General features: G+C 37.1%; 1 protein-coding gene across 3 annotated transcripts in view; it reads left to right on the top strand.

The window, feature by feature from the left end:
* The window catches only part of MANBA (mannosidase beta), a 45380-nt gene that overhangs the window by 22601 nt on the left and 9205 nt on the right, over positions 1 to 13574 (top strand). For 2 of the 3 annotated variants that reach the window (XM_053974955.1, XM_053974953.1), the window contains exons 8-14: positions 2024 to 2175; positions 3280 to 3397; positions 5526 to 5612; positions 6113 to 6280; positions 8237 to 8455; positions 9755 to 9919; positions 11602 to 11746. In XM_053974955.1, coding sequence (XP_053830930.1) covers positions 2024 to 2175; positions 3280 to 3397; positions 5526 to 5612; positions 6113 to 6280; positions 8237 to 8455; positions 9755 to 9919; positions 11602 to 11746 — 1054 coding nt within the window. The remainder of the gene's footprint in view (positions 1 to 2023; positions 2176 to 3279; positions 3398 to 5525; positions 5613 to 6112; positions 6281 to 8236; positions 8456 to 9754; positions 9920 to 11601; positions 11747 to 13574) is intronic. The other variant, XM_053974954.1, reaches the window with a different exon arrangement.

The raw sequence follows: 13574 nt of genomic DNA, 5'->3' as shown, positions 1-13574 counted from the left end.
AATGCACTCTGAGACAGTTTCAACCTGCCTGATGACATCCATAAAGTTGACATCCCAAATACTTTGGCAGCTCCAACTGCAAGTCCCATTCCACTTTGTGCCATAAAAAAAGAGCCACAATGGAGACTGAGCAGTTTTTCTCTGAGTAATTGAATTCACTGCAGGAAGGTCAGAACTTTTTCGCTAGTGCAGTACTCATACTGTAGTTTTTCTTTTGTAGCCTTCAGGAGTTAGAGTAACTGCAAAAGTTGCATGAAACATTGGTTATTATTTAAATTCAACTGCTCCTGTTAAACTAAGTCTGCAAAATTCTAGGAATGGTCGCTGCCATGATGCAGAGCTGTTTAGGTTGAGCTCAGTGATCTGCAACCTCTGCTAATGCATCTGGTTTGTCACATGCATTGTCTCTATCCAGGTATTTGGTTAATAATTGTCCAGTTAACTTAGAAGCAAAAAGTGGTGATTTTCTTTTTCTTCCCTACCTCTAGAAATAGTTTTCTGTCTATATGTGTAATTTTTGATAAGCTGAACATTCAGAAAATGCAGTCCCATAGTGGGATTAATAATTTCCCTTTTGAACTACAGCCATATCTGGTGTGTGAAATAAAGAATTGCATTTTGTCTTAAAGATAGGTGTATCATTTGCACTTAACTAGGTTAATTTTAGCCTGATTTACTGACAGATACTTGCCTCAGCTGAATCTTGTGGCAGAGAGAGAACAGGCTGTACTCTACAAGCTGACCTTTTGAAAAGGTAAAGCAAATAGTCATCTGAGAGAGGAGTGCTTGCTGTCTTAGGAGTTGTTTAGAAAAAATTAGGTTCCTGCCCTTCTGACTCAAACCCGTTTTGGCTAAAATTTACTATTAGCTTTCCTTCCCTTTATTTAATTTTCCAGTTTTCTCCCTATCATAATGAGCAACAGGTACAAGAAAGAAAATGTGTTTTCTTCCTGACTTAAAGAAGTTGAACTGGAACAAGGATGCAGGAGAAAATATTTGAAATGTCCTTGTTTTCTGAGCTGTTTTCCAGAAGAGTTTGGAGGTGTGCAGGAGCTGATATGGCAGGTGGGGAAGGCACCTATACAAAAAAAGGGTCAATGCTGTTGCAGTGCATTAACTGCTCCCTCATGGCTGTTTGTGTCAGTGCAGTCAGAGCAGCATGGTTGCTTGTAGTGAAGTCCTAGAAAACGTCTCGAGCAATTTCCTGGGAGCTTCAATTCCACCTGCAGCAGGAAAAAGGAATGTTTTCTTGTTTCAGTATCACAATGCCATATATTAGGCTAAAAGAGCAGCTGTAAAAATTTGGCCTCTCCTTCTGCTTGAGATGTGCTTTATCTTTAGTACTTATTCAGAGTAACTGTTTATTTAGCTGAACTGATCACTATGAGTCATTATTGCTGATCATGCTGTTCCAGCACAGCTGTGATGGCCAGAGGGCCCTTCACTTGCAAACTAGCATTTGTGTTTGCATGGGTGTTTTTTTCTCTGTAAGTGTTACATCTATTAAAAAAGTATCATTTCAGAGCAGTAAAAGGAGAAGATCTTGCTTGTACTACATGAATCTCCTGCTAGGCATTCAGGGACAAGACTTAAAACTGAGCTGCTGCAGTCTCCTGGTAGAGAAAATTGCGGATTACATGGTATTTCTGATCTGGTGCAACCACTGTATTCCTCTTTCTGGCCTTCAGCTGGACTTTTGACTGGATTCTGCAAAAAAACGGACTTCATCTGTCTCTTCCTTAGATACTTGTGTGCACATGTACAGTTTGTTCATGCTTTCTCTTGCTCTCTCTTAATATGGTATCAACTTTAAAAAGTGAACAGGCTTACTGAAAGAATTCTTTCTAGTACTGTTATAGTGTGCTTTTTGCAAGCAGGAATTTAGAGATGAGACCATGTCTTTTGATTCCTTGACAAATTCTAAGCTGTTATTGTTTGGTTCAATCCCTTTTGTAATGGTTTTCTTTATGTCATTTTAATTCCTTTTTTGTCAGCTTTAAATCTAAGTTTCTTGTCTTCACAGGTTTATTTTCGGACAGTAGAGCTTGTTCAGGAGCCTATTCCTGGCTCACCAGGTCTGAGTTTCTACTTCAGAATCAATGGCCGACCCATTTTTATTAAGGGCTCAAACTGGATTCCAGCAGATTCTTTCCAGGACAGAGTGACCTATGACACGTAAGCCATGTTTGATGTTCTGTAAGGATAAAGGATAATGTTTTCCTCCTCCTGATTGTCTCTGCACCCTTTCTCAAAGGTTGGCTTTAGTAGGTAAAACTTTCAAGGTAGAACACTAATTGTTGTGGATGGGAGGCTTCAGAATTAGGGCTTAATTAACATGAACATATTTGAGTGATGTTCAAGGCATGAAGGTGCAATTGCTGGTGGGAAGGTGATTGCTTGCAGTTCACAGTTATACCTTTCGGGTATTTTTAGGGACGATCCTCAGGCTCTTTGACCTTGTCTGGACACATCCATTGGTAGTCAGAGGATGTGCACTTCATCCATATCCTAACCCATGTCATGCAGGGTTATGTAGGTGCATAGTAGCCTCTCCCCTTTTCCTGATCTCATCTAGGCTACTTGGATTTCGTGCACAGCCCTGCAGAGATGCAGGTGGGATGGGGGCTGTACTGTACTTGATCTAAGCTTTGCTCTGGGGTACTGGGGAACCAGGACAACAGGGCATGCTGTAGTGTGCATTCACATGCAATTTAGAGGCTACCAGTATGATTTAAGGAAAAATGAAGCCTAAAATTCTTAAAATGAGATTCCCAGTCTCAGTATTTCTCCTCACCCTCTCAGTCTCCCATTCTCGCTATGCATTATGGAACTCAGGAAGAGGATATACATTCCTGATTGATTGTGTTTAAAGAGAATTTGAATTCAATTAATTGACATACAAAGCAAGTAATATCAGAGGAGAAAAGCTCAACATGATTAATAAAACATAGTATTTCTAAATTTGGTCCTGCCAATACTTCTGTAAAAGCACTTACATGTATGTCACGCCATCTATTTCATTAAGTGTTAACAGGACCAAGCAACTTTTTCTGCACAAAAGATTGCTTTTTGAGAGCTCTGTCCAGACATTCAGGTTTAGAAACCAGAGTATTTTGGTACTTTTTGTTAGAGTTATAGTCATAGATTGCCTATTAATGATTTAGATTTGGGTGGGTTTTTTGGTAGGGGCATTAGTTTCTTTGTTTTTTGTATAACCTAAGAAATTCTTAAGTAACACAACTTCACAAAATTTGTATATCTCCTTTTTGTATTTGACAGACTAAGGCTACTCTTGAAGTCTGCAGCAGATGCTAACATGAATGCCCTTCGGGTTTGGGGAGGAGGAATATATGAACAAGATGAATTTTACAATATTTGTGATGAAATAGGAATAATGGTAAAAACAATAAACACAGAATACTTATTTAAAAACTGAGTAGAACTTGTAAATGAAAATCCACTTCAAATTAAAAAAAAGATAATTAATACATAATTAATACTAACCATCTTTCCAAAGGACATTGTAGAGTATCAACACAAGAGATCAGATTAACCTAATTTTTTGGTTGGCTGGTTGAGGTTCTTTAATTTCTTTGTAATTTGAATGGTTTGTGATTACAGAGGCTATCTGTTAAATCTGGAAGTGATATTTTGGAGACTTTATAGTAGAAGGTTGCCATTGGGTAGAAGGTAGCTATGCTCTTCTCAGTTGTAGAAATTGATTTTATTTATTTTAAAAGTATTTTCTTCCTTTTAGCAACAGCTGAAAAGGTGTGGGTTTTGGTTCAAACTTTTGGTTCAAAGGTGTGGGTTTTTGGTTCAAACTTTTCATTTGACCCAAAGACAAACATGGAAGGCATTATTCAAGGGGCCATTTTGAACAAGCTGTAATTGAATATAAATGTAGCTGTAAGGTGAACACCTGCTGCAATCACTAATCCTAGTTGAGTGCCTTTCTTTTATTATATAAGCTTGGAGGCACGTATTAATAAGTTATGATGAAGCAGTGACTATATGAATGAAGGCCAAGCTGCATCTGGTATTAAAAATCCTGAGAAGTGTGTTTGGTCTTAGTCTATACCAGAAGAAGCAGGGAAACATAATTCATACCTTGCTGCTTTCAGATGTGTGTGCTTGCAAAAAAAAAAAAAAAAAAGTTACATCTATTTTAGTGAGCTGAATAAGTGTCCTGATTTTCAAGGCCTCTGAGCACTTACAGTTCTTTAATTTTTGACACTAGGCACCTTAAGTAGGCCACTTAGATCTGTGTCTGTACAGTGCTCAGTGCAAGATTTAGATCTTATTTAACAGCCAAAATAGCAAGTAAATGCAGAAAATCAAACCCTTATTCTGGAGGAGGCAATGGGGAAAGCTTTTTGTTTTGTTTCTTCTGATGGTCTTGCAAAGGCTTAAAAGTGCATTGGAGTCAAACCAGTGATCGCTTACTGAGGGAAATAGTGAGAAAAGGTTTCTTTCAATAAAGAGTTTTGACATCAACAGCCACTAAAGGATTATGAGTGATTCTGCAGCAATAGCTTTGCTTTTTCTGTACAGTGTTAAGATTGTAACAATTATTAATGGCTCCATTATCCCCCACTGTCCTATTCTTTATCTTCAGTTTCCTTAGGGAGTGTGTGCTGAAAAGAGCCATGGAAAAGCATATTCTCACTGCAATGAAAATGAAATTCTATGAGGAGCTGGTCTCTGTCTCTCTCCATGTAGCATGGTATTTAGAAGAGTGGAGTCTCGTACAGACTCCTTTGGGTTAAGGTGATTGTTCTAGAGGTCTTTTCATTAACATTTGAGATAGACTAGAAGGAGCCTCAAGGTTACGGCAATTTAAAAAACAAAACAGGTAAACAAGAAATCTTATCCATCTCATTGGGCTTCCGTTCCCCTTTTTGTAATTCTCCTGCAAGGTTCAAATGGAGTTTATTGTTCTTGAATTGAAAGGCTTGCTGTTCTCTAGTAGTATCTACTTGATCTTTCTTTGAAGAGAAAGATCACTGTGTTTTTAGAGTATCTAGTTTGTTTCTGCCCCTCTTACTGTGTAAGATTTGCTGGTTTTTAGATCATTTTGTATGGAGGTGTTTTCTTAACAAGTACACATTAATGTCTGTTAAGTGTGCTCAGTGCCGCATCAGAAGAATTAATGTCTCTTCTCATTAAGTAATGGGGATTTGGTGTTACACCTGCAAAATAGAAAATATGAAATTGTTCTGTTCAGCTGCAAATTGCTACATGTTCATATTTCTGATTATTCCGTTGAAACTTACAGAACTTCATCTACTGAGCAGTATTCCGCTCCTCAACGTAGGCTGTCAGGAGCTGATTCCTAAGGGTAAATATTTCGTAATCCTGATATCGAGGATAACCACAGTAGACTGTGCACATACTTGAGCCCCATGGTGAATGTGATTTGTTTTCTGTCTGAACAAAGGACGGTGCATCCCAATAGCCATACTTTTTTCAAGTACGCAAAGTAAATTACTGACAGGTTTTTTTAACTTTCCTTTCCCTTGTAGATTTGGCAGGATTTTATGTTTGCGTGTGCGCTATATCCAACTGACCAGAATTATTTAGAATCCGTAAGAGCAGAAGTTTCTCATCAGGTATTTTATCCATGTGTCGAAGCTCTATTTCACATTATCTGTTTTTCATTGACTGACTGTGTAAGTTAGCTTTCCAAAAATGGTTGTTTTGAAGTTTTTGTTAGTGTACCTTTATGTAGCAGACACAAAATGTAATCTTGCTAAATCTTCTTGAACTCCTCTGACTGCTTGCAGGAGTAGTCAGTCAAGCAGACTGCACAGAATTTATCCTTCACACATAGCTGAGTAGAGGTGGATGGTACATATGTGCATAAGGCAGATGTATGTCAGCATATTACAAGTTTTCCCTTCTGAAAGTGCATATTACAAAACTTAGAGCCCGGTGGCAAGCTGAGGGAATAGTGAACCATGTGGCAAAAAATGGGAATTGTAGGCTTAACATATGTAGTATACATGTGGACTTGTAATTCAACTAGTAATAAAGTGATTATTTTTTTAAAAAGCTAATTGTTAAGATAAGTAATTTTGCTTGACTTCTGAAACTGTAAGTTGTATTTCAGGTGCGACGTTTAAAATCTCATCCATCAATTATTCTGTGGAGTGGTAACAATGAAAATGAAGCAGCGATTGCAAGCAACTGGTTCTCCATACCTTATCCTGACATAGGAGTCTATATCAAAGACTACGTGACCCTTTATGTGAAGAACATGCGGGAAATAGTCCTTAGTGTAAGTTATTTCAAGAAACTGTAGGAGGAAATGGCTTGGCAAAAGGTTTTAATGTTGGAGCAAGCTGGAATTTCCTTTTTTTTCTTTTAATCCTTTTAAGACATGAGGAAGAGCATTTTGAGAAATTGCCCTTTCCAAGCTCTTTTAAACAACTCTCTAAACTCAAGAGTTATTCTCCAAATTAAAAAAAAAATAAAATTACTTGTCTTTAACATTTTATGATGTGTAAAGGAAGACCTGAAAGTGTAGTAGATCTTGCTTCTTTTTTCCTTCCTGCTTTTAGTATGTCCACAAGTACCTTCACTTCCAGTGCACAAAAATCAGCTTGCCTATTAACTAATTAATCTAGATGATGAGGTTTCCTTTATCCTTATTTTATTGAAGAACACTGTGAAAAGCATTTAACAGCCCTCAGATCTTTTAACAGCAGTTAAAGAAATCTATAAAGATGTTATTTCTTCAGTATGTGACTGTATATTTTTTGTTCTAATCAGGTAAAGCAAAAGTGATGCTAAACATTGAACTCATGCTGTGTAGTCATTGTATTGATTTTGTAAATAAAATCTATGGTATTCTATGGTATGTGAAGGCAAAGTAAAATATTTTGATACAAAATTTAAACTGCGAGTACGCAGTCCACAAACATCTGGAATACTTGATGAAGTCTAGTGTGATTTGGCACTACCCATTTTGCACAGGCTTTTTAGGTTTATTTCTCCTCTTAGAAGAGGAGATTCTAGATTTCTGTACTGAGCTCTGTGTAAAGGTGTGCTGTGGTGTTTTTGTGATTAGCTACACGAGTTGGATGGCCAGTGTGTGTGCTACAAAGCAAGGTATTCTGGCTTGGTACTTGTGCAGCATTGCCATCCAAGATGGACCCATTTTTATTTTAAATCCATAGAATAACTTATTTTGATTGCAAAAATGAACCATAGAGGGAGATAACTTCAGGTCCTGTGTAATACAAGCTGAGGAAACCTGTTATTACTAGTAGTGCTGGACTTGGTAACTTGAAAAGGCTTCTACCTTTGAGCTAAAGACTTCAGGGAATCCAGGATTTCCCGTAATAAATTGTTTCAGTTAATTATTAATTACTCACACCAAGAAAAAAAAAAGAAAGAAGAAGATGGGGAAACAGGATTGTTTCTTAAAATGAAACAAATGTCTGAGTGTGTTGCTGTGTTCGAGCCAATTGCATTAAGTTGTTACTGGTAACTAATTTGGGCCTCTATCTTACTAGAAGTAGGGTGTTAAATGAATTATACCTGCAAAAGAACTCCTTTAGTACTTTGTAGACTATTGTTAAAAGATTTAGTATTCTAAGTCTACTGAGACTATAAATAAAGGTAGCTCTGAACAATTTAAAATGTAACCCTTCTTGTAGTCTCATCCATTTTAGCATGCAGAGCCAGCTAAAATGACAATAATCTGTAATGATACCATGCAAGTATTAAAAGCAGAACACCTTGGATTTGTTAGAACTAAATTTAGGTGACTGTTTAATAAGAAAGGAGAAAATCATGGCCTTGTTCCTGCAAAAATGCTGCAAAAGTAATAATTTTCCATAAAGAAGTCATAGTACTCAAATATTAATGTTCCTTGAGTATATATTTCACAAGAAACACTTTAAATGGCCTTCATTAAGAATTCAGAGGCATATAAAGATAGAAAATCTCTTGATGTGAGGATAGAATCCCTCAGAACAGCAGAGCAAGCAGAATCATGCCCAGCTGTCCTCCAGAACATAATTAAGAACCTAATTAAGTAAGTAAAGATGATGAATGTTAGGACATAAAAAGGGAATGTTTCCTAGGTGGTGACTCAGAAATTTGGAAAAAGTATGGTCTCCCTGCCCCCAAGCCTGTCTTTTCAAAAAATGGTCTGTGTATTCAGATGGTAAAAGGACTTTTGTAAGGGGGTTGTATTTTTGTTTTGTTTTGTTTTTTTTAATCCCAGGAAGATAAGAGTCGTCCTTTTGTTGCATCCAGTCCAACCAATGGCTTGGAGTCAGTTAAAGAAGGCTGGCTCTCCCGGAATCCTTATGACACCCATTATGGTGACACACACTTTTATGACTACAACAGTGACTGCTGGAACTGGACAGTGTATCCTAAAACTCGTTTTGCTTCAGAGTATGGATTTCAGTCCTGGCCTTCCTTCAGTACAATTGAAAAGGTAAGACTGGGCTTCCACACCTTGCTGTCCCCTTTGCTCTCATTTAGTGGGGGTAATGAGTCTCTTCCCAAAAAATTTCTGCATCCAAACTGTAGTAATGTGTTGTTAGGCGTGGTGTGGCATACATGGGATAGGGGTGTGTGCTGGTGGGGAGGGAGGGAATGGAACCATACTGCTTCCCTTCTCTGTGTTCAATATACTTACCTTGATATGGAAGAGGGACCTGGTTTGGATGAGAGACTATTATGAAACTGATATTTCTGGTAGTAATTCTATTTAATGTATAGCTTAGTAATGACTGACTAACATCTGTTTACTTTTGTGGTGTATAGGGGAGATATGTATTTGAGAAAGAAGAGAAACATGACAAAAGCTGAATTGTGCTGAATTTTAAAATATTTTGATTTCTATGCATTTACCAATTTCTTTCATTTAAATAATCTGTTTCTTAATGTACTGCGTGTAAGAGGATTTGGATTTGTCTCCATTAAATTTAGATATTATGTGTTCTGTCTTATTTTTCAAAGTGGAGCAGAGACATAGCATGCTGTTTGTCCATTTATCCAGGGAGAGATGTTGATATTCATGCATGCAACCAAAAGGAGTTCAGAATGTTTCTTTCAATTTGCTGGGCAAAGCATATTATATGAAGCATAATCAAAACATTAATCTATAATAATAACAATAAAAATTATTCAATCCAGCCTAAAAAGAAACAAATTTAGATAAGATTGTTTTGAGAGAGTAATTACAATGAAAACTTGGCAATAATAACTTAATAAGTTAGGCTGTGCTGTTGCCTTTAGTTGAAAAAAGCTGTTTTATGGTAATTTGTTATCAGAGGCAGGTTTTGAAAATGTATATACATATTATTAGAATGTATAGCTCTACTGACTTATATAACTTTTATACCTCAATGTGTTTGACTAGATTGCATTCTTCCATATTAATCTAGGGTGTTTCTGATTTTCTGTGAATGCAAGCAAAACTCTGAGGTCCCTTGGCCAACCCAAAGCTTAAGACAATTAGGTTAAATGCCACTGAGCCAAAAGTTGCTCTTCTGGGTTCAACAGCAATGTGTGTTTTCATTTATTTGTACAAGGAGTGTAAACAAAGGATGTTAGTGATTAAAAATCTTTGCATGACTACATGAGGCACTATAGAAATATACTACCAGTTTTAAGGTTTTGGATGATATCAGTAACCTGTAATGGATATCCTTTCCTCAGTATCCTGGCTGTTATTAAATGTACTTTCTACCTTTTCATTCAGATACCTTATTTTTGTGGTTTTTAAAAGGTTTCCTCCCCTGAGGACTGGTCCTACACAAGCAATTTTTCTCTCCATCGACAGCACCATGAAGGTGGCAATATTCAGATGCTTCAAGAGGTTGGACGTCATTTCAAGCTTCCCCAGAGCCCAGATCCTGTAAAGCAGTTCAAAGATATGATTTACCTCACTCAGGTAACAGTGATGTCTTCCATAGGAGTAGCTGTCAGTACTTGTTCCATTAAATTCTGTCAGCTGTTAGAGCTGGACCTGGTCCCTTAGGGAGTGTTCCATCATACAGAAAGTTTCCATTCTGAAGAACTGGAGAGTCCAGTTTAATTTGGAGCTATCTTGTCTCTCTTTTATTTTAGAGAGACTCCAATTTCCATGATAGAAGGGCTGGAATAATCAGGGAATTACCCAGAAACTGGGAGAAAGTCTGTCTGAAAGTATGTGCTGCCTTCATCGTTCTCCCGAGCTGGCCTCTCGTGGCTGGGAGAGGATGCAGGGAAGTGCTGGGCTTCCATGGTACAAGATTATTCCCAGTGCTGCATGTTACTCCTTGTTCCATGTTTTGCTCTTCATGTGGCCCCTGTAGGCTCACTGCTTTCTTGCCACGTGGAACACATGAGCTTTGGAAGCAAGATTTTTTCCAAAGAATGTATTTCTCTATTAATTAGATTAGTAGTAGCTTTTATTTTATTATGGACTCAAATATTGATATTTTAGAGAATACATGTTGGGGTTTTTTCAAGTCAGAAGCATGTATTTTGCTTTTAATTCATAGTAGTCCTACATCATGCTTGCTTCTTTATTTGTGATTTCTGTGCAATTTTTAAGAGATGCTAAGTAACTTTCTAATGCTATTATGCAAATTGAAAGTGCTGTTAATTTTTGTGTGTTTCAAGAATTTGAGAAACACTCTTGATGGAAATAACCGCACACTAACTAAGTTTCTAATGTTTGAGAGCTGCTGTCAGCAAGTTTTATATAAACGCAAAATTGCTTGAGAATTTTTGGCACTCTTGACAAGAGAGCACGGATAGACGATGCTGTGAAATTGAAACCGGGGTAAAGCTTGCACCATGAGGTCCTGACTCAAAAAAGCTCTGAGAGTTTCTGTAAGGCTAAGTCTTTCAAGGCCTTATTAACAGGTTAAACAATTTAATACCAAAATAAGGATAGCAAAAAGGATAAAGAAAGCAATCTTGCTTTAGTGGTTAACTAGAAGTAATTTCTTTACCTTTTGGGCTGTCCTAAAGACTTTTAAATTTATTTTAAGAATTTATTTATATTTCCCCAGCCTAATAATAAACTAGATGAAGAACATATCAGTCAGTTTAGCACCTGTTGAGAACTTGGTCAATGAAGAATCTGAAAAGTGGTTTTTAGATGATTTGAAGAAGGAGAAAAGGAGTGGGAGTGCAGCTGAAAAAAGCTTGCTTTTCTGATGCACAGTTTTGAGAGTGTAGGGGTTTAGACACCAAGGTAATGTATACAGAAGGCAATGCAGCTTAACATCATTTTGCAACTCTGGAGGGGGTTATTTAAATTAATGTAAAAAAATACTTATTTTAAATTTCATTTTATTTTCCTTGTCTTCAATTTGTCTTTCAAAGACCATCTTCACTGTATGGAAGTAGACCCATATGAGATTCTTGAAGAGTACTGCTTGCAAAGCTGTTGGGAGCTGCTAGGAATAATCTCCTTCCAGCAGAGTTCCAGTGCACTGCAGGTGGATTCTCCTCAGGGCTCAAGTTTAAAGTTATAGGCTGTTGCTGTGAAGTCTGTTTTGTGTATCCATATATTCACACATGTTTTGAAAAAAAGTAAAATCCAATATGCCAAAAATAATTTTTGTCTCTTTGTTGACCAAGGTGATGCAGGCTCAGTGTATAAAGACAGAAACTGAATTCTATCGTTTTAGTCAAAGTGAAATAATTAATGGAGAAGGACACACAATGGGAGCTCTGTACTGGCAACTCAATGACATTTGGCAGGCTCCTTCATGGGCTTCCTTGGGTAAGTTTGTGACAGTCTGGTAAAAAGCACCCGCTACCAGTTGTGTTTTCCTCATCTAGAAGTATCAGAATAAGAAATACAGCTCAGCTCTGTCTCTTGGGTACCTTTACAAACTTTGAACATATTTCTGTCCATCCTTTAGAAATGCATTACACAATGGGATTTATGATGTAAAAACTGAGCATCTGGATTTCTTCTGTAGTCAGTTGGGGGAGAGATGGTTATCTCCAAATGTGATTCATTGTATCCATATCTGTCTCAGAGCTGGAATGAATTTTCTTCTCCATTGTGAATTTGATTTTCATAGAACTTCATAGGATATCTCTCACCCGGTGTAGCTTCTGAGAAGCTTTTTAGAGGAGATGACTGCCTGAGATTTGATGTCTAACTTGGTGTCAGATGAGGTGAATCACTCCTCATGACTAAATTATTCTGCTAATATGCTATTTACACATATTTTTTTCCTCGTAGAACACAAAAATAATCAGACATATAATGAGATAAGTCACTTAGGCAGTAAGAAGTAGGGGAAGAATGAGGAATGTGTGGCATGATGGAAGTGCCTGTGTTTCCCAAACATTTTGTCTAGAAATCGTTTTGAAATGGAAAAGCTGTCCTATGGCAGCTGTACAGGACTTGAGTAGATTCTATTTCAATTTTAGTTATTTCTCACATATTTTGGTTTTGAAAATCTTTATTTAAGTATTTCACATGTGAAAAAATATGAACAAACTAGAAAAAGCTAAGAGAAAAAGTAAGACTGTCTACAGACAGTCTTGGTGTGCCCTTGGAATAAAATGCCATTTGGCCTGGGTTTGGGAAAAAATTAACCCACACCATCCTCCCCGCTTTCTCTGGGAGATGTTTGTCCCTCTCCCTTTTGTTCTTTTTCTTTTTTTTTTTTTTTTTTTTTTGACTAATCCAAGCAAAATAACTGCAACAATAAAGCAAAATCCAGTAGAAGAAAGAGGCTAATATATTTAAATGTTAAGGCAGTGGTCCAGCTATAATGTTAATCTTTCTGGACTTTCTAGACTTGTATTAGGAAATGGAATATCACAATGTTCTCTTTTATGATTCTAGCAATGAGTGTTGCTGGTAAGTTTTTAAGTGCCTCAAGAGAAAAAGATGCTTGGAAAAATGTCTCTTTGTAAAGGTATACTGATAGATGTAATGGTCATGGAGACCATAAATTTCTTTTTGAGTACAGAGATGACATCACTGTAGAATATTTATCAAATACTTGAATTATTCATATGTTGTTGAAGTTTAGAAGAAAGAAGCTCAGCAGAGATACAGCTGTCCCTTTGTTTTGTTGTATTCCCTCAGTGAGATGAGGAAAGGTTTAATATTCATTTAATTAAGCAGTGTGGTAGAGGGATTTTGAAATGCTAATGGCTGAAATTATGCAAGACTTCGGAGAAATTAGTTTTATTTGCACTTCAAAAACACGTTTCTGCATCTTGTTAGGTGGCACAGTAGTATCACCAATGAGTGCTTTTATTTAAATCTGTTACTTTGCAGAAAGTCATGGAGGGGTTTACATAATTTCCAGTACAAAGCAGAAATGTTTGCACATGGTGGGGAAGGAAGAAGGTAGCAAATGTTTCTCCTTTTAACTTTTACCTTTAAGATATTTGCTTGGTGTTGAAACACAGCACAGCACTTTTCTCATAGTACTTCTGGCTTCAGCTCAGAAGTAAACAGCTTTTATCACAACTGGGTTCTGACTGTTAGCACCTAGCTGTGAAGCTGGCTGTGCCATGTTGGATGCTTTAGCATCTCTGCAGTATGTTTTGGTGGAGTGCTGTGACACTCCCAGACAAGT

The sequence above is a fragment of the Vidua macroura genome, chromosome 4 (assembly GCF_024509145.1).
Source record: "Vidua macroura isolate BioBank_ID:100142 chromosome 4, ASM2450914v1, whole genome shotgun sequence".
NCBI classification, from domain to species: domain Eukaryota; kingdom Metazoa; phylum Chordata; class Aves; order Passeriformes; family Viduidae; genus Vidua; species Vidua macroura.
The sequence above is the reverse complement of the archived record's forward strand: the minus strand, read 5'-3'. Positions and strand labels throughout refer to the sequence as shown.